Genomic DNA, 21,671 nt, shown 5'->3' on the forward strand with positions numbered 1-21,671 from the left:
TTAAAAAAAATCTGTTTAAAGCTTACTGATATATTTATCACTGCATTTTACATGGTTGGATTATGTGCTTGAATTCTCAGCTGTGGATGGTTGCCAGCCAACTAGCAAGAGACTCCAGGAAGTTCCAGGTTGCAGCCACGAAATAGTCCGGTACACACGCATCTGCAGAACGTTCAATTGTTGTTTTCTTATGCAAGTAAACTCCTGCACAGTCCAACATGCAGAAAATACATTTATTTGCTTGCAACACTTCATCAGGCAAACTTTTGCACCGTGTGTGCAGGAGTGTACTTGCATTTTTGACTGTCTCTCACTTGTTTTTTAAACAGAGAACATACAACATATCGAGTGTTTATTAGCGATATTTAGAGGTTGACTCAGACAGATTTTGATACCACTCAACAGAGCCAGGCTTGTGCTAAGCTAGCTGCTTTCAGCCTCACTTTAAACAGACAGATGTTAGAGAGGTAACTGGTGTTGGATGAGATACTAAAGAGCGAACAAGTGCATTTTCCAAATGTCAAACAATCCCTGTAATTTCTTTGATTACGATAAGTAGTGTCACGAAGCAATCAAACATAACCATAACTCATTATTTCACGATTGGAACAGCCTGTCCCAAATATCATATCCACACTTTGCCCTCCTTTTAACATTTGTTTCTGTCGAGAGCTCTTCAACAGAGTAGAAAAAAGCAAGCAGACAAGCAAACGCACACCGGTCAACACAATGCAACTTCCACGATCAACGTCAAGTCAGTGGTTTTCACCTCGTCTTCTTACACAGAACAAAAACATGTCGAATTCACACATCGTACCTCTGGCTTCCTCTGTCCATTCAGATTAGTGTTGGAGCTCAAAGTGGCTGAAACACAACAAACTGCACCGGGACCTTTTATTTCACGGATGAATTGCTTTCCCCTCAGTATTTCTATTCGCATTAGAGCACAATACCCCTACATGTGTTACTGTAACATTTCCATTTTTTTTTCTAATAGCTCATTGCTCAGCATAGAGGTTTTAATTTTCTGCAGAGGAACAGAGAGAACGGCGTTATTTAATCATGCACTCAATCAATCCTAGAATATTAACTCTGAAGCTTTTAATGCAGGCAACTCTGATTAAACATCGTACAGACACTCAAACAGTTCATATTTACAAAGGCTTTCAAGAAACGGAGTGCAACGTACTTTCAATTTACTACAGAGTGTTTGGGCTGCTCGAGGAGGACCCTGCATACAGATCATCTTTTTGTGCAGCTAGTGGAGAATAAATGTAAAATAAAAAAGAATTAAAATCAGTTTAAAGTGATAATCTCGAAGATTTTCCTTTAAACAAATAGTGTTAAGTCACTATCTATCACCGAATGAGGTAACACAATGGTGATTGAGCCTATGGCCCACTAATGAAAGCATTTGCAGTATTACAGGCTGGGTGTCTGTGGCGACTTTCGCGGAAAAAATCACAAGCGGCGCCCAGTTAGTGACGCGTTTTCCATCAGCCAGCAGTGGTTGGTCTGCCAGAGAGGGTAGGCGGAGCTAAGCGGCTGCTTTTCCAGTCTATGCAAGTGTTGCGAGTAAATAGTAATGTACTATGGCTGAACAAACAAAGAAAAGATCGATGACTACAGATACAACTTCAACAATAAGTGAAAATCCAAAGAAAAAGAAACAAATTCGACGCTCAGATGAAGGCAAACAGTCTAAAAAGGAAAGTGACCGTCAGCGGGGAAAATCAAGAGTTACAACCGGAGCCAACCGTGGACGTCACACATGCAGCACTGTCTGGATATCTGGGAAGTGTGCTCCAGCAATTACCGTTTACCGCTACAGGTGCCGCCAAAGAGAACGAAACTGAGATCTTCAAGATTACCACTTTAAACAGGAATGCTTATGCTAGTTATGTCCACAGATAATAATAAAGAATACATAAACAACTGGCATGATTTTAACCTATTTAGGACCTTCACGGACCTTCTACGATCCTTCAAACTTTTTCTTCAAATCGCTTATTAAACAGATATTATCCTTTGAAGTTTTATTACGTTTTTGTACCCTAATAAACGAGGAATAAAAGTGGTTGCATAAGAGACTTACATACTAGTTAACTTTTAAAAACAACACAAAGGTAGAGACTCTCCAACAAGCTCAAACTATGTAAACCTTAAAATGAATGTAAACCTAAACTGAAGTAAATGATTCACCACCGTCTGTAAGATGTCTGGAAATATTAGGAGACAATGAAAGACGATCGATACCTATATAGTGTCCCTTTTGATGTAAGTGCCATCCGCAGTGGTTTAATAACGAATCCAAACACCCATGCTACAGTCCGACCGGAGAAAAGCAGATCTAAATGATGTGCTTTTAGGTCGACACAACCCCCTGCTAACATCTTCTGCTCTCATTACAGCAAAAAACTGGAGTTCTAGTAACACAGGGTAAGTGGATGTGAACTACACTCTCTAATATGGATGTTACAGTACCAGAGTTAGGTCTAGGAGGTCATGATGACAACTTCATCCAGGGAAAGCCTTGTCTCCTGGGTAAAAGTCGGACTGTGGCCCTGGTTGTTGCTGGGTCTTTTCTGGGGTCCTAACGTGGACTAGGCCTCAGACTCCAGGTCTTCTTGTCCTTCTCCGTTGGTGGTGTCGCCCGTCTCAGGCTCCAGCAGCAGGAACTTGCCATCGTTGGTTAGAGGCATGTTTTTCATCAGCTGGGCCAGGGCCTCTGGGTCCTTGTAAAAAAACACATTTTTAAGTTAAGCTGTGGAGGAATTTATTTAAATTTGTCTGTCTTTAAACTCGAGTTATGACCGTTCATTTTGAAAGGGCCTACTTTGTCACCTTAATTACATTCGGCTTATACGGGGTAACACTTGACCAACTCTCTCTGGCGATTAGTTCCTATTAATCTTCATTAATAGTTCCAAATCACAAATTCACTCTGAGTCTTTTGATTCAGAGTTGTAAAACTATAAAACTTACACAGACTTTGTTTATAAAGCTTATAATAGCTTGTGCAAGATGCAATAAATGAACTCCAAAGATAAAAAAAATACACATAAAAAGACAGTCAAGGACATTTAAAAGATGCTAAAACGAGAAGATGAAGATCAAAATAAAGGGAAGACTGAGGTGAGGTAAAAATAAGTAAAAGTCTTTTTCTCCTGTTGTTTAGGCAACCACCAAATCATTATCTGTCATTAACCTAACTATTATTTTGTAAACTGACAGATCTGTTCCCATTTATTTGGGCTAGCTAAAATACTTAACTTTGCGTTCAATAGAATAGGTAAAATCGTAAAGCTCCGGGTATCCCCCAACAGCCCCAAACTTCTTTTCCATGTTTGTTGTTTCCAACGAACTCAACAGTAAACTCGATCGTCTCTCCTTTCATCCGATTGGACAATGAGAAAAAAAAAACACTGACGTCGGGCGCTTTTCTGCTTTGAGTTTTACGTTTTTTCAACTCGAGGCGATCGGAGTGTTTCCCCAAAAATGCGAGGTGCACAGAGCGGAGTCCTCTCATTGCTGCTTCAATAACTGATAAATGTTGATCAGTGTTTACCATAACCTACATTTACACCCTCAATAGTCTGTTAATGGATCATCAGAAGAGGTGGCAATTAATGGACGAATTGTTGCAGCTCTAATGCTTAATTTAAATAACGTGTCATCACGACAATACTGCACCGGTGTCTTGCAGAGAGTGTGATCAATCCTCTCTTATGGGGGAGCATTACCACGAGAGAGTGCCTCACTTTCCCTTGCAACTAAAAATGTCTAATTTATTTTATTTTTGTTTTATTTTGTATGAAATACTAAATCTTCTTGTTTATGCCTTTGAAATCAACCACTTCAAATTCAATAATTGTTTCCTTTGTTTCCATGATGATGATGTTACCTTCTTTGCCTCTGTAATGTCCTTCGCCAAGCTAATGGTGTAACATATCTGTAAACAGAGACAAAAGATCAATGTCAGTATAATGCATAGATTACTATGTTTTCCCCCCTCAGCATTTTGTGTATGAACCTTTTCGCCCTCCGTGTTGCTCTCGAAGACGAAGGCGCTAAACGAGGGATCCCCCTCCTCATCTCCGTCGCTCCAGTCTCTGCCCTCGACCACGAATCCCATCAGCCTCCCGTTCTCCTGGTGGGCTGCAAACTGAGAGACCTCTCCAAGCTGGAACTGAGAAAGAAGAGAAATTCATAGGAGCTGAATTACGTGACTGAACCTCTCAACCTCTGAAGAAAAAGAGAAAACGTTCTTGAGAAAATACTCATACTTACACTTATTCTTGTAACTTGAGTCTGAGGGTCAATCAACCTGTTGTGAAGACAAAATATAGACTTTAGAGAGAATATGAAAACACTTCACTGCTCCGTCTTCTAACAGGCTTTTAGTTCTGAATAATAACACAAGGTAACACTTCTTACAAATGTGAAAATCAATAACAGGTTATAAAACAGCTCGACATGTTTTTGTTGGATAATCAAAATGGCTGTTTGCAGTTATCAAGGCTTTGTGAGGCTCCAGCAGGTTCTTACTCCAAGGTTTCTCTGTAGTCTCTGGGCAGTGATATTCGGCTCTGCTGGTTAACGTCTGGCTGGTGTCAGCTCACAATTATGAGCCTTAAGGCAAGGTTTGCCTAACTCCTTAACATCCCAATACATTCACACGGAGGCTAATTTGTTAGCCTAAAGGGGAATCTACACAGGCAATGTATTTGAAGCGTATTTTTGACACGCGCGTGACGGGACAGAACCGCTCCAATGTTATTCAATGCTGCAATCTCCACCAGCTGTGTCCACTGCGCGGGAGGCGGGCATAATATGCGAGTAATTTTCTGCTGCTCCGTTCGTTTTACACGTTAAGTGTTTTTTTCCCACTGCTGCACGTCAGTGAAGCGTAGAAAGCCAATGACTGCTACGTAAATACATGCCCACAACCAAGGAGTCCAACGTTAAACCATGTGATCTCTCCATTTTGGCCAACTTCGATTTCAGTTTCCTATTGAAGTTATTGACAGGCTAGATGAGCAGGCAAGATTAATTTGAAAGAGCAATGAATATGTACATTTCCTCAACATTTGACTTCTACATAATTACTGAATTTATGCACAATTAAAGGAGAAGTTTGGTATTTTAAACCTGGGCTCTATTTTTTTTACAAATTTGGGTGTCGAAATGACTCATAGGAACAAAAACTTTTAGAATCGGTCCAGTAGATGTCCTCCACTGTCGCCGCGATACGGCTGCAATGGCTGCAACATAATCCACTGGGGCAACTGCGCCCGATCAAAGTACGTCCACTAAAAGTGCTTGTTTTTGCCACTGACGGGCTCATGTTTTTACTCCAGGTGGCCGACAACATTACAGAAATGATCCCTACAAAGATCGTCCTTTTTTTAAAGAGTAAGATCCTGTTTGTGTAACCAGAACCAGAAGTCTCACTCACGGGTGGTGAGATGTTACCTGAACAGGACGGTGGAAACATGAGTTTTAGTTGGAGAGAGGATTTGGGAGAGATTGTTGTGTTGGCGTCCAGAAAGCGTACGTTAATGTATTTGTTTTATCCTCCTCCGCACTTTTTGCCCCTCCCTCTCTCTCTCCTCGTCTCTCTTGAATTTCTATGAGCTCTTCATCCGTATACTCTGGCTCATGTCATGCAACTTATCTCACCACCAGTGAGATTTCAGAGGCCATCTACTGAACCGATTCCCAAATTTTTTGATCCTTTGACAAATGGCACCCGAATTTGTAAAAATAGAGCCCAGGTTTAAAAATACAGAACTTCTCCTTTAAGAAATGAGTCTACAAGTCGGTTGCGAAGTTGTCTTCTACTGTTTCCGGCAGACTGCACACTTTTTGGCATCACTGCCACCCTGATTTATGTCCAGGAATCACAACTACCATTGGCAAACTTTAAGACTCATCTTTGCTGTAGTCGCAGAATAGATTGCAAAATAGATGCTGCTGTGACGCTAACGTGTCGCGCATGTTCGTCTGACGCGACAGTGTCAGTGTAGATTCCCAGTAATTTAACTGTGACATCTCATTTCCCGTCTGACTTTTTACTTTTTAATTATACGTGAAAGAAATCTGTTTATTCAAATCTGAGTCACATAATTAACCTTTTTTTTTCTTAACCAAAGTTTGGAACTATTTCCCATAAAGACATCTCAACCCTCTGCCTGCTGGTGCCCATTTTATTTAACTCGCAAGAAACAATAATTGAAGCATATGTTCGGTCATTATTCTCTTTATAGTAGTGGGAAATTTCAGAATGCTCAAGTCCAATCAGCTGTCTTTGTGTTGAAAGGGTTCAGTCTGTAGGGACTTGGCTTGGGAACCGGAGGGTGGGCGGTTTAAGCCTGGTATGGACAAGCGTGGAATTGGACTGGTAGCTGGAGCTCCTCCTGGGCTCCGTCGAGGTGTCCTTGAGCAAGACACCGAATCCCCCACTGCTCGGGGCGCATGTCCATGTGCAGCCCCCTCACTCTGACATCTCTCCATTAGTGCATGTCCATGGAGTCCTGTTTGTGCATGTGTGTATTTCGGGCCTATGTTTGTGTAGCATGTTTGTAAAAACATGAATTTCCCCTCGGGGAAAATTTGTATGTATACCTTCTTCTTCAAACACGTAACGGTGTGATAAACTCTACCTGAGGTTACTGCTGGTGACCATGAGGTGGGACTCTGTGGTCCTGAAGATGTTGTGGATGGCTCGAGCAGCCAGCACCTGCCTCATGGCCTCATAGATGACTTCCTGATTGTCCCCACAGCGCACCGCCATTGAGCCCAGGAAGCGCACGGCAAATACCTGCTGCAGGAGGGAGTCTGGGGAAGCAAACAAACATGACGCAAACACGTCAGCAGCATAAAAGACGAGAGGACAGTAAACTAAAGGAAAACAGGAACACTCATGTCGGGGGCGTTATCACAAGGAACACAAACATGCATGCAGTTTGGTTAAGCCGAACTGCAGCAGAATGGGGAGCATTAACTTGCATTATGGAGAGAAAATGATTACCGTCACTTTCCGATGAACAGTCATCATCTGTTTCTCCAAACGGATTTGTGCGTCTGTCAGGAAGGGAGCAGCGAAAAAACAATTAGACCCCCTGCATTAAGCCATTATGAAGCATTCAGCTTCCTGGAAATCATATAATAACCACTACGAGGCCAACTTTCAGGAAATTAGCATCGCCCAGCAGAACCGTGTTCCTGCCGGTCTCTCATAACCATACACCCACACAAACGTCCTGACCCAGATGTCTCCTCACCTCCCACCGGCCCTGTTCTGGTCCTGAAACTCGGAGGCAGGCAGCATGATGTCAAACTGAATGGGCGTCCCAGGGGCGATCAGGTCGTCTGCTTCCGGAGCAGCTCCTGTATTCTGGGAACTGCCGGTGGTATGTACACCTCCTGGCTTTGCTCTAAAGGAAAGAGACACAATGAGGATGATCTATGAGGAACAGCTTCACATTTTTTGTACTTTCCCGACGCAACTCTCCACTGTAACTGATAAGGGAGAAATCTAAAGTCATATAAAAGGAGTTTCTTGAGTGTTTAAAAAGGATAAGAAGGAGAGTGGAGCTATAGGACTTGCTACTATATTTCATTATAAACTCCAGGTGAGGATCCAGAATGCATTGTGATGAATAACCCCTTTACAACAGCAGCATGTCTGACCTGTCAGGGTTGGGCGAGCCCTCTGGTCTCTTCTCGAAGCTGGTGATGGGGGTCACAGCTTGGATGGCAGTTTGGTTAAGTCGGATGGCGACGGCCTACAAACAACAAAGAGGGACATTAAACCATTTCTGTAAAAGCAGGTGAGTCATTTATTAAACCAGAGCAGTGTGTACATATATCTCAAATATTTAACTTTACCTCTTTTCTCTCACCAGTTCTAACAATTAAAACAGCCTCCATCTTTGCTTCTTTGCGGTGTGCCTCAGAGTTTACATCAGGTAAGGAAAACAAGTTATATGTCATGGGTCTATTTCGCCATACCTGTGTCCATTTTTCTACATAAAGCAAGTTCTTATAAATCGATTAGTTTTCATAGGCACGTCATAAAACTGTATATTAAGAAAGTATTAGTTAATTAGCCCTTACAGTTCTTTAAGTGTGGTAATATTTTAAAAAGCTGATGATTTATAATCTGTGTTTTACATTTTGAAACAAAAACTGTCATATCATGAGAGGGTACGAGTGTGAAATACTTAAAGTAATAATCTCAAAAATTTTCATTTAAATAAACGTCTGTTAAGTCTCTATCTATCGCCCAATGAGGTAACACAATGGTGATTGAGCCTATTGCCCACTGATGAAAGCCTTTGCATTTGCAGTATTACGGACTGGCTGTCTTTGGCGATATTCGTGGGAAAAAAAATCCTGAGCGGCGCCCAGTTAGTGACGCGTTTTCCATCACCCAGCAGTGGTTGGTCTGAACAAAGAGGGTAGGCGGAGCTAAGCGGCTGCTTTTCAGGTCTCTGCAAGTGTTGCAGACACAGATGCAGATACAGATACAACTTCAAAAATAAGTGAAAATCCAAAGAAAAAGAAACAAACTCGACGCTCAGATGAAGGCAAACAGCTTAAAAAGGAAAGCGACCGTCAGCCAGGAAAATCAAGAGTTACAACCGGAGCCAACCGTGGACGTCACACATGCAACACTGTCTGGATATCTGGGAAGTGTGCTCCCGCAATTACCGTTTATCACCATAGATGCCGCAAAAGAGAATGAAAAAGATCTTTAAGATTACCACTTTGACCTTTTAACTAACATAAAATTTGCACAAAACTTTAATAAAAATAGCTACTACAAACAGTAGCTGTGTCTAAAATCATATGCAATTACTGGGCTCACTGTAGTTACTTCCCTGATATCAAAGTGTGTGTGAATTCGATCTCGTACCATTTAAGAGTTAATGAAAATAAACAGTAGTCTCCTTATTGTGTACAAACAGAACTATTTGCCAGATATCCTACAATGCACCTTTTCTCCTGAGATGAAGATACATGACACTAAACCTGTAAGTTGTAACACAACATGATGGTTACTTTCTGAAAGCTGTAACTATTTCTTACTCTCTTTAACACTATCAAGCGATAATCAGGAAGGGGAATTAGGTGAAAGACAGTGATTTCACATGTAGCTATAGTCGGTTTGTCTCTTGGGGAATCTGAAGAATAAACATTATCATGCAGCCAGCCTTCCTGCAAACACACGAGAGCTTCTGGGAAAAGTAATGAAGACAACAACAGCTGTAAGAGAAAGGAGGGAGGATGAGGTTACGTAGCAGCACTGGAACACCGCCCAATGCTTTTTACGTCTCTTAAACAGAGTTCCTCATATAATTGAAGTGATTGAAGTGGTTGAGTGTCACCGCCTGCTCAGATAACTATTAGATTTTGTTTAGTTGGCATCTTTATTAACTTGCAGTGAGTGTGTGGGTTGGATACTGTCTGGGAGTGTGCGTTACCTCTGGGTTGTCAGTCAGGTAGATCTGTCTGGAGATGTTGTTCACGGTGCAAATCCACTGAGGAGGAAACACATTAGACATGAGCTGAAATCACACGGCGGATTCCAGCAGCGACACGCTCGTCAGAAAAGGAAATATGAAATCCACACAAATGAGTCTAGACAGCTCCTCTATTGTTCTGTGACTGACGCTTGTATCAGTAGATTTCTTAGGCATGAAGATGTAAAACAATAGGAATGATCAGACAGCTGCTGAATGAGCCGCTTTCTCACTTACTTCTTCATATTCCCTTTTGCTCTCAGCTTGAAGAATCATTGATCTAGAAACATCAGAAACAATGGAAACGATTAAATAAAATACAATATTTCAACACATGTTTATCTATCATTCTCATTGCGTAGTTGGACATGTAGCAAAGGGTACCTACGTTTTGCCCGAGGGGGATGTTATCTGAAAACAGTAGCGTCTGTCCTCACACTCCACAGCCATCACAGAGCTGTTGTCCAGGTCGAGCACCATGCCCCCCGCCACCGCCCCGCGCGGCTGGCACATGAGGTTCCCTCCCTGGGTGAAGAAGAACAGTCGGTCCCAGGCTGTGGTGACTAGGCCTGTTTTACTGGAGGCCAGAAAAGAAGGGTTAGAAAGATTAGCATCAAAGGATGGGATTTTTAATAACATACCACTAGTTTTTGCTACTTCACATATAAAGGGTTTTAAAACAGAGGCAAAGTTGTCTTTATATAAGAAAGTAAAAATTGACTAAACAAAAAGTATTAATAAAAGAAATACAAGGGCTAAATAAAGACTAAGGGGGTACTTCACTAAAGGATTGTGCGGCTTTTGCGCACGCTAAAGACTCCGCCTCATTCTCAAAGTACACGCAGAGGGTTGAATCAAAGTGCGCTGCAGAGCAAACAGCGTCTCTGGGCTCCGGTGCCGTTTGCGCGTCTTTAAATGAGTCATTATGCAAACATACGGGGCAAATGTGGCCCCTTTCTATGTGAATTAGATGCTATTTCCCACAATTTGCAAACGCCACGTAAATATCATGAAAATATCACCGCCTGCAGAGAGCTGGTGGTTACTGCGGCGCGGTGTTATTAGGGCTGTCAAGCTCTGAGTTTACACTGATCGTGACAACAATTCCACCTTTTGTGTGACCAAAAAGTGTATTAAACGATCTGTAAATATTATTTTGTCATTATAATTATAATCGTGAGACCAGTCCGGGGCTGTGCGAGGCTCAACCCCGGCACACAGGCACACTTTGGAGCCATTACACATGACAGGGATTATTATAAGGACGAGCTGCTGTTGCTTGCTCATTTAAAAAAAATTAAGCTGTATTACAGACAGTAAAACTAGTAAACACCTGCCGAGTCTGGATTTTAAAGTAAACTGTTCAAAGAGCTGCCCCCTCATCTCCCTGCTCATCATCGATCTGTGCATGGAGTTAAGATCCGTCAGTGTGGAGCTCAGTTAATGCCTGAGAGCGCAACTCTTAATGTACAGACACGCACATTGACATACACTTAAAACAAGGACTTAAAAACTAAATACTAAACTACTATATACAGACCTATGAATACATTATATATATAATAAAAAGTGTGTATATACCTATACATACAGTATTTAAAAACACAACAACTCTTATAGACAGGAGATAATAGTGCAATGGAGAGTGCAACGGTGGTGCAAAGTCTCTCTCCCTTCAGTTCAGTAAATGAACTCATAACAAACATTACATTAGAAGTGGAAAGGCAAATACATAAACATAATGTTAAAACAAATTGAAGGTAGGGAAGGCTCTTTATTTTGGATTCACTTTTTGTTTTTTCACAATTTAAAATACCAACATAATTCTCTCGTCGGCGTCCTCAATCCCTTTTTAGTATTTGTAATTGGATTTTCAGGTCTCTTCAGAGAGGATCTGTACGAGCCGGCCTTTTTTTCTCTCCTATCCTCGCAAAGCCGTTTTGTTTTGGCTATCATGGTTTCTGTTCATATCAATAAAAAAACCCAACCACAATGTAATTGAGCTCTGACTCTCTTCTTTTCAAAAACAAAGCTGCAGGTGTATGATTCATTTGGATTGCTCTTCTATAATCCCTCCTCTTGTACAAGCTGTTAAAAAAATATTATCCAATACATTTCCTCTGATTAATATGGAAGTGTGCGGCGCACGCTGCCGAGGCTGACTCACACCATTGATATTAAGAAGCAATTTGAAATAGCAAATGTTTCCTGGACTCCATTTGACAAGCGTTTGAGACTGCTGGCACATTGTGTCATTAAACAGAAGGGCACTGTGTGGAAACCTTTTCTCTGGTGTCACAGACATTTGTCAAAGACTTTGGATGTATATGAGGGAGAGACAAGAGTTTGACAGCTCTGACATTTCACTAAATCACATGGCGGGATACGTTACAGTTTTACCGCCTGCAGCCATTAAGGAAGTTTCCCTTCTCGCACATCCATCCTGCAATAAGCTGACAGCGCACACTGTCAACATGTTACCTGACCCACCATCTGCCGTGACAGATTTATTGTTTACTGTGTCCCTGCATATTTTAAGCAGCAGAAGCGAACATATTGTCCTACCATAGCTGCTGTGTTTTTAATTTCATTTACTAAAATTAATCTCCTAACAAAACGTTGAAATGCCCATAAATGAGGACAGATTAAGGAACCTGTTCCTCAGCTGTTCAATTTGGTTGGTTTTTCCAAAAAAGCCCCTCAACATATCGACTGTAAAGGAACGCTAAGTGAAAAGGAAGTGTCCTTGGGTTTAACGTAGTACCATAATGAGTGTAATTAATCTTACTTCCTAATGTTGAGGTAGCCAGCCTTCTGGATAAGCGTACGATTGACGGGCTCAATGTCCTTATCTGGCATATAGACGGTGTCCTCCACAGACAGGAGCTCCTTCTGGGTCATGCGCATGGACTCCGCTTCCGTATCCAGCTGGTTCTGGATACTGGACAAGAAAAAAAGTTTAATACAGGCAAAGTGTGTAAAATACTGTGTGTGGTGGGTGAATGTGGGCATCAAAGTAAAATTCTTTCTGTTTAGGATTATACCATAGACTGTATAAAAAGATGGACAACATAACAGCTCCCAAAAAGTGAAGCCAAAACATTTTGAGTGCCCCCTGCTGACTGGCTGCAGTATAGGTCATAAAGCCCGCCTCCTCCATGTTAACAGATGGGACATGAGTCAAACTATAAAATCAAAATACACGCCAAATAAGTCTTTCTCAAACATGGTTTCTTTCATTATAGCCAGTTATTATCATGCTGATTTACAGCCAAGTGTTTAATTTTCTGACAAGATTATTTTTAATTAGTTATTTGATGCTGTAAAAAGGATGATTGACAGCTCTGTCGACGAATCCGGCTCCTGCAGCCGATTTGTTCCGGGTTAGCAGAGTAGAGGAGGAATGGCGAGAGAAAATGTAACTTAAACAATAACTGCAGTGAGTGAAGTTTTCATATCTGTGAACGTCTGCTTCAGACCAACACAAGAAAAGCTGTTCTGCTGTTAAACACGCCAACGTGTGGGATCTTTGCTGTAATTTAAGTGTGTGTTTTGGTTCGCGGAAGTGGCTACGTCTGCTCCACCCGCCGATCTCTACTGCGCAGCTCTGGCTCCAAATGACGTCACCATCGCAAGATGGCTTCACTTTCGTACAATGAGAGTAGACGGAGACGCGTCGTCCATCTATATATACAATCACTGGATCATTAATTAAAACCACAGTACTTCACATGGTACCTATCAGATTTTTTTATTTATGAGTTTTTACCTTTGAGTCATGTTGGACACAGAGTTGAGAAAGCTGTCCATCTTCTTTGATACCAGCTCAATGCCTTTTTTTAAGAAGCCGACCTGAGAGATTAGAGAAAAAAAAGAGAAATTAATCTGGGCTTTATTTGTCTATTTTTACAGCAGCACTTCTGTGCAACAAACATTTTAGAATTAAATCACTGGCTACATGGAGGGCTGCAAGTAAGGATTATTTTCATCATCAATTACTCTTCCCTTTATTTTCTCGATTCATTGTTCTAATACTTTTTATGGTAGTTTCCTCTGCCTGATGTGAGGTATTCAAAAGGCTTTTTTTAATTTGTGCAACAGAACAATCATAACCAACCATCATATTTGAAAAATGCTCTCAAATCATCACATTTGAGAAGTTTAAAAATGATACCACTTATTTGGACTGTATGGTATTTGCTGATAACATTTAGTCTGCTATGATAGGGATTCGTTGGCCTGCGATCAATTTGAGACAAAATAGTTCCTGATAAGGAAATTGCCTCTCATTTTTAAACCAGTACCTGAGCCTGTGAGTAGCCTAGCATAGGTTCGAGCATAGCCACTCTCTTGCGATACTGCAGGGCGTTGAGAGCGCAGTAATACTGCAGGGAGGCCTGGTGCTGCTTCCTTCTAGTGTAGGCCACCTCCTTCACCAGGTCTGACTTCAGCTGTCCAGATAGGAGAGGGTTAAGCATGCAAATATGTACGCAAACACACTTTCTATAAAGCTCTGCACACACACATTTATACATATGCAAACACTCCTCTCGCCACATACAAATGAGCAACACGGCATTATTTTGTACGTCCAGGGAGACATGGAGACACAGTCAATAGAAGCAAAGAGCAGAGGAGTCTTATCTTACAGCCGTTATAGTAAATGTTATTGTTACAGTCACACAACAACAGTTCAGCCTGGCAGGAGAATATTACATTCTGTATATTTGTATTTCAAATGATTGTAAAACACTCCTACTATATTACCAGAGCATTATGGCCCTGCAAAGCCTTTTACAGCTTGTGATCAATAGAGATAAAAGCTCACAGCGCTTCTCAGTCACCTCACCTTCTCATTCTCCTTCTTCTTAGGCAGCCGGCTGTATTTGACCATAGCGGCCTCATGCTCTGCAGGAGAGGAGAGCGAGGTTATAAGGATCTGATGGAAACGACAGGCTTTTATTGTTTTCTGAAATAGGTTAGGATTCGTACTTACCATCAGTGGCGATGCCGAATATTTCCTTCAGTGTGCTTATCTCTGAAACATTCAATTTAAAGTATGTTAGAATTTAAAAACTAGATTCACAAATTAAATTAATTACTGGTTGAGGTAGATGCTGTAGAAGCTGTTGGTCGAAATATTGTTCTACAAGCTTAAAGTAATAATCTCAAAGATCTCAGTTTCGTTCTCTTTGGCGGCACCTGTGGTGATAAACGGTAAGTGTGGGAGCACATTTCCCAGATATCCAGACAGTGCTGCATGTGTGACGTCCATGGTTGGCTCCGGTTGTAACTTGTAACTGTCATTTTTGAACTTGTATATGAAGTCATTGATCTTTTTCTTTGTTTGTTCAGCCATAGTAGATTACTGTTTACTCGCAACACTTAAAGAGACCGGAAAAGCAGCCGCTTAGCTCCGCCTACCCTCTCTGGCAGACCAACCACTGCTGGGTGATGGAAAAACGCGTCACTAACTGGGCGCCGCTTGTGATTTTTTCCGTGAAAGTCGCCACAGACACCCAGTCTGTAATACTGCAAATGCAAAGGCTTTCATCACCATTGTGTTACTTCATCCGGCGATAGATAGAGACTTAAAAGACATTTATTCAAATGAAAATTAAAATAATTATTGTTATTACAGAGAACAGATTCGATATCTGTTATAAAATGAAAATTATGTGTTAAGGTGCCAGGAACAGCAACGTCCCCAGTTTGTGTCTGGCTGGGGATCTCTGTTGCATGTCATTCCCTCTCTCCTAATCATCTCTCTACTGCAAACTTGTTAATACAGACAAATTATCACCAGAAACTTAAAAGAATAAATGTATTATGATACCCTGCATGTTTAAGTGTGGCCTTACCGGTGAGGTCTTTCTCTCTGAACTGAATCAAGGGGAATACCATGCTGTCAGCCATCTGGTTTGCTAGGTCAGAGTGGAGCGCGTTCAGCTGGATGACACAAAACAGATAACACAAAAATATCAGGCAATGCACAAGGACACACACAGACACCTTTGTACAGTAAGATTTTGTGCCAGTTATTATTCCTGCAGCAATCCTCAAAGTCACAGTAAGAAGTGGGTGCATTATGTTGTGGAACAGCACATTTGGTGAGGAGAAGATGAAAGGTTCTATTTACTACGACGTTGGAAACAGGAACTCATATTGCACACTAGCGCAAATCCGGCTCTAATTCTTTTCTGCTTATCAACAAGCTACACTACGACATCTAACGAGCCGGCATCCTGTTCAATCTGAATGATTTAGCAAGTGCTAAAGTTCACCGGATTAGGTGCAGTTGTGGGGCTAATTCTCTCTGTGAAATGAGTTCCCTGTTTATCAGGAGGTAAAGGTCATGGAAATCTACCTGTGTCCTCACAGTGTTTGTGTGTGAGTGCTGAGTGGACAGGTTTGTGGACCCCCATGGCTGAAAGTGAAAGGCCCATCTGTTTCGTCTTTGTCCCCGAGTCCCCTCCGTCATCCAGCCATCCATCTATCTATCAATCATTGTATCCACCTTACTGCCCCCCTCTACCTGTCATTATAAAATCAGTTCCGGTCTTACAGGCAGGATGATGCTCAGGTCTTTTCATTGAGGTCATTTTCTGCAGCGTGCTAGGGGAGCACAGGTGCAATATCCTTTGTAACATGATAAAGAACCCACTACTGACTGCACAGTAGTGGTTGCACACACACACACACAGAAATGGCAAACACAGGCTCACCTCCCCTACGGTTTTGGCGAAGTTCTGCAGCGTGATGATTACCTCTTCATCACCTTTTCCAAGGGCAAAATTCTGGATAGGAGATGAAGAGAGCAGGGGAAAGATTTAACCATGAAGTTGCATAACGTTTCATAGATCTAGCCTATCTGGAGGCTAAGAAAAAATACCCTGTACTGCCAGGATTTCTGGCATATCACTTTCATGGAACAAGGCCAAAGTTGCAAATAAATCCCAAACTAAGATGCTGAGTTTTAAGCCTTTTAAAGGAGCTGAAAAGGCCTCCAACACAGGCCATTGCACATTTAATTTCCCCAAAAACATTCACTGTGCAATTACAAATGTATTCACATAAAGCAATGGCATCCATCTCTCTTAAATATCGAGCTAATGTGTTGTGACTGCAACTATACGGCTTTTTGTTAATGGTTAGCGACGGAAGATACCAACGGAGGGACATTTGTATGTCAAGGTAATTTCTGAAGATTTCACAGAGACACATGCAAATACGAGGTGGGGCATACGCATGCAACTCACAGAGGGAAACAAAGTTCAGATGACAATGATAAGTACTGACAGGTGTGTCTAGACAACCCATCCTTGCAGTGCACGGAAGATAGGTTAATCATAATACAAATGGTTGAAATTGTATTCAGCTGAACTGAAGTTGCTCTTTTCCCATTAACATTTGTATAAACGAGCCCTTTATCGCAGTGCACTAACCCGACTTATTTTGGTTTTTGATGAGGCTAGATAATGTTTCATTTTCCTCACCAATGTGTTTAGGCTGATTTTCAATAGAAGTTATGTTTTATGAGACTATTTACTTTAAATGTTAAAGATATTATCTCAAAGATTTTCATGCAAATAAATGTCTGATAAGTCTATCGCCAAATGAGGTAACACAATGGTGACACTGATGAAAGCCTTTGCATTTGCAGTATTACAGACTGGGTGTCTGCAGCGACTTTGGCGGAAAAAATCCCAAGCGGCGCCCAGTTAGTGACGCGTTTTCCATCAGCCAGCAGTGGTTGGTCTGCCAGAGAGGGTAGGCGGAGCTAAGCGGCTGCTTTTCCGGTCTGCAAGTGTTGCGAGTAAACAGTAATCTACTATGGCTGAACAAACAAAGAAAAGATGGATGACTACAGATACAACTTCAACAATAAGTGAAAATCCAAAGAAAAAGAAACAAATTTGACGCTCAGATGAAGCAAACAGTCTAAAAGGAAAGCGACCGTCAGCGAGGAAAATCAAGAGTTAAAACCGTTACTAAAGGAGCCAACCTTGGACATCTCTAAATGTGGGAAGTGTGCTCCTGCAATAACCATCTATCGCCACAAGGTGTCACCAAAGAGAACAAAACTGAGATTATACCTTTAAATATAAATATTCCCAAAAACCAACATTTGCAGAACCTTAGCTCAGCTTTGAGTGGTGACTGCGGGCATTATTTTCAGTTTGACTATAGCCCCAACAACCATACAAATAAGGTTAGATGTTTTAAGAGGCCCAACAAAAAGCTGCAAATCACCTGAAGCACCTCTCACTGCTACACCTTTGCTTATCAGCTATTTCTGTCAACTAGAGTTTGTTCATTCTGAGTTTGGAGGTGGAGCCGTCAGAGAGGCACTCCTCTCCCCATTCACAGTCCATTCATGCTACCCAGGTACCCATACTTACTTTTTTCTCATATTCCAGAAGTTGCTGTGAGAGCTGCTCTGTGGCCAATCCCATCTCACTCTGTAGAGGGCAGATAGAGGGAAAAAGCAATAATTACATACTTTGTAGGTTTAACATTTTTCATTTTCTCTTTAGGCCTTGAAGGATTCAAGAATATGAATGGACAATTCGTAAATCAGGAGCACAAGGTGATGGGTCACATAAACGCCAACTTTGCCGGTGATCAATCGATGGTACAGAAAGAATGTGACAATATTTTGGTCTTACGTTTTTTATGTTCTTAGTCTCAAATTTAAGCTTTAGGTCGATGATGAAATGAGGCATCATCTTCTACAGAGTGCAAGCTTCGTTTAAATTATCTTAAGGCTGACAGCGGATGAGTTTTACAGTGCTCAGTGCACATCACACTTACAGATTTAAGTACACAGAATGATGCTTTAAGGCACAACATAACACCCGATTACCTAACACTTACAGCACGTTACAAATGTTTCTCTGCTGTTTTTACGAAAGCCTTTGGTTACATAAGGTTTCATTTATCAGTTTGTTCAAATTTGCAATCTTGTCTAGTCAACAACTGTCCCTCCAACACCATCACCTCTTCAATGCTCTGCTTTAGATAAATAATGCAATTGGTCAACCACAAATCATCTCCAATCAGGCAGACAAAATTACACGTCCACACACATGTAACGGATGATCTATGTGTGTCTGTTTTGTTTTTCGTTACCTGGGCGCCATACACTCGCTGCATCGATTGAAGCAGCTTATTGGTGTAGTCTGTAAGATTGGCAGCATCTTCCTCAAACACGCTGAGCAAGGAGCGAGTCTGTGGGACAAAACATTCACACACTCTTATGATGAATATGATAAGGTGGACCAAACAAGACAAGCCAGAAAACTTACCACTAAAGGGTGTGTTAATAGTAAGTAATAGTAGGGGAATTTCTTCTAAGGCATTAAGAGGGGATCCTCTAATCAATGATTACAGCAAGCAGTGTCAGCAGCTGACTGATTATTTCCAAACAGATTTAAACAATAGCCTCAAAGTATTTTGATGACTGTTTCATTGATTAAGTAGCTTTTAAAGAAAACATGCCACACATTCAGGCATCTCAAATGTGTTAAATTGCTGTTCTTTTTGGTCATATAGCTTAGTAAACTGAATGTCTGTGGTTACTGGTCAGCAAAGCAAGTGGTTTGTAAATGTCCTCCTAATCTCTGAGACATTAGTGTGCCAATAATATTGACTGTATATGGATAACTCAGGTGGTATACTGATATTAAGTTGTCAAATGTTTCTTAGCCAGTTCCTCAACAGCAAACTAGACACTCCACCAATAATGTAACTAACTAAAAACAATTTGAATCAGGTTTGGTGGGATGCTGTAATCAATAAAAGATGCATAACAGAACCAGTAGTGGAAAGAGGACATAAGAGTGAAATACACGAGAGTAGCAGCAGTTTGCAGAGAAATACTGAATATCTTCTTTCAAGTCAAAGTAAACACCTTCTGATTTTACTGCAGGCTGGCTATGCAAACTGAGAATATCCTGTTTGGGTGTAGTGTTTTCAAATCCATAAACAGGTGCAGCAAGGAGTGTGTGAAAAGAGGAACACACCCATCGGCTAAAGTCTGTTTACAGTTCACTCTAGTTGACTTTCCCAGAGTGATTCAGAGTCATTGTGCGGCCAGTGAACATGAATTTGAAAATTGTTAACCTGGCTGATTCTAGATGCAGCAGTAATAAGAGTCCATCTCTGTTTCTTGTGAGGAGAAACTGCATTATGACGGACTAAATGACCCTCCAGCATGGGTTGCACTTAAGCATAACCATTAGAGAGGTCGGCCCTGTTTGATGAAAGAGTGATGCAACACACAGCAGAAATACAGGCTAGATTAGATGTGCATAACATCAAAGACCTGTGTCCTGTGTTTCACTTTACCATCACTAATATCCAAAGACTCAAGTAAACAACTTTCATTCTGCATTTCAGACCAACAGAATCAAACATATGGTATTCACTACTGACAGCTACCACTGCTGCCCTGTTGCAGACTATTGACTTATTCCAGTGAGTCCGATAATGGAAACCCCTCCCACATCCTGTCTATCAGGCCCAGTTCGGCTCCACTTTATGGTCTAAACCCAGAATTGAACTTCATACGACATTAGAAATTAACACGATTACAGGAGAGTGACTGCAGTTTTGCTATGCTTGTGACATCTTCTACAGTGGTGGGAGTCTGGATGTACACAATGACATATCATCTCTGACAGACAGAGAAGCCCTGTGATGAGCAATAGCTTCGTGACTACAACAAATACACAAAAGACGATATTTATGAGTAGCTTAATAAACTAGAGCAATGTTTACATCGGAAAGGCGCAGCCACTCCTTACAGAGGATTACGTTACCATAACAAAGTGTCAATTGAGAGCTGTCACCGACCAGCCTACAAAGGGAACAAGATACTGTCTGAGCTAGCAAGCTAACTTCTGCATACGTATCATCTTTTTATGTGTCAGTTGTGTCCTCATACGTGATATAACCAACACAGGCCTACCTGAGGACTGTCCTGTAATGCGTCCTCAAGGAGCAGTTTGTGATGTACGGCCGGCATCTTGTTAGCGTTGGAAGAGAAGGAACGGGAGCTTGAATTATTTAGTGCGTGGACTCGATTTCCCAGAGGTCTCTGCGCGAGTGAGGAACACGTAGGAGTTGGAGGCGGGCCCAAGTCTGATGTCATCCACAACCTTAGGAACAACTAGTAAACAGAAGAAAAAAAACAGCTTCGCTTTAACACAAAAAAAAATCTATATTTGTACCGCTTTATATATAGTTCACATTCCTTTTGAATATGTGTTTTATAGCACAGCAGTAAGTTATTAAAGGGGAAGGACGACTAACGTTCAATCATTTTAGCATCAACAGTGACCCCATGTGGACATTTAAAGAATTGCATAGATAAATCTATAAATTGAAGAAATACATTTCAAACATTTGTCCCGTAAAACAACATAACACTGAAGAATGTATAACATTAGTTAATACTATTGTAATTTCGAATGATACCATATCTTATTGGTCGATTAATTATCTAACATAACAATTATTTTATATTTAAACAGAAGTAGGGTTCAGATTTGTTAAATGTTAAATAGCCACTGCATTGCTACATTGCAACAAACGGTCTGCGTTCAAAATGTGTTCGTAAAAATAGAAATGACTCATTATTAAGGGGGCATGTCCCCTTTCATGGCCATTGTTTATAGTCCATTACATTCTTAATACAAATAATCGGATTTTGATCAAATATTGGGCAATTAATGTAAAGCAATACACCATATTTATAAGCTAATCTTATGTTTGTGTACTTAATGTCAATAAAATCAACATTGAATGTATTGGACTAAAAACTAGCTACTCAAAGCCTAAAGTTAAATCAAGTTAGAATCTTCAAGTAAAATGTAGATTAAGTTTTAAATGCTGAGTCATGTCTGAAAATGGATTTATGGTATTGATTTATAAATAGATAACTTGATGAAGTGCACTGAACAATAAATACACCAGTAAAAACTGTTTTCTGTAGCAAAGTTGAAACATCACCTCTCTTTTTTTAACTTCTATAAAGGATTTAAATGTAATTTGGGGCTCATACCCAAAATCACCAACCAAAAATCTCATCCAATAATCTTAAGACAGAACTTAAACTAATATAAAATTTAAAAAATG

At 40.9% G+C, this 21,671-nt stretch overlaps 1 protein-coding gene across 1 annotated transcript; it reads right to left on the reverse strand.

The window, feature by feature from the left end:
- Positions 1-213: 213 nt before the first annotated feature.
- appl2 (adaptor protein, phosphotyrosine interaction, PH domain and leucine zipper containing 2) lies at positions 214-20,608 on the reverse strand. The gene is made up of 21 exons (XM_069686774.1): positions 20,503-20,608; positions 18,663-18,761; positions 17,933-17,992; positions 16,256-16,327; positions 15,392-15,479; positions 14,527-14,568; positions 14,380-14,438; positions 13,835-13,981; positions 13,300-13,382; positions 12,319-12,471; positions 9,919-10,107; positions 9,768-9,810; positions 9,492-9,548; positions 7,696-7,790; positions 7,287-7,439; positions 7,034-7,086; positions 6,666-6,840; positions 4,291-4,327; positions 4,034-4,189; positions 3,905-3,952; positions 214-2,735 (listed from the first exon to the last, which is right to left on the reverse strand). Exons 1-21 carry the CDS (start codon positions 20,557-20,559, stop codon positions 2,604-2,606), a joined length of 1,998 nt encoding a protein of 665 aa, XP_069542875.1. The 5' UTR covers positions 20,560-20,608; the 3' UTR covers positions 214-2,603.
- Between the last annotated feature and the right edge of the window lie 1,063 nt (positions 20,609-21,671).

The sequence above is a fragment of the Semicossyphus pulcher genome, unplaced genomic scaffold, assembly GCF_022749685.1.
Source record: "Semicossyphus pulcher isolate SPU_LCO1_2020_fin unplaced genomic scaffold, fSemPul1.0.p SCAF_8, whole genome shotgun sequence".
In the NCBI taxonomy this organism is placed as follows: Eukaryota; Metazoa; Chordata; class Actinopteri; order Labriformes; family Labridae; genus Semicossyphus; species Semicossyphus pulcher.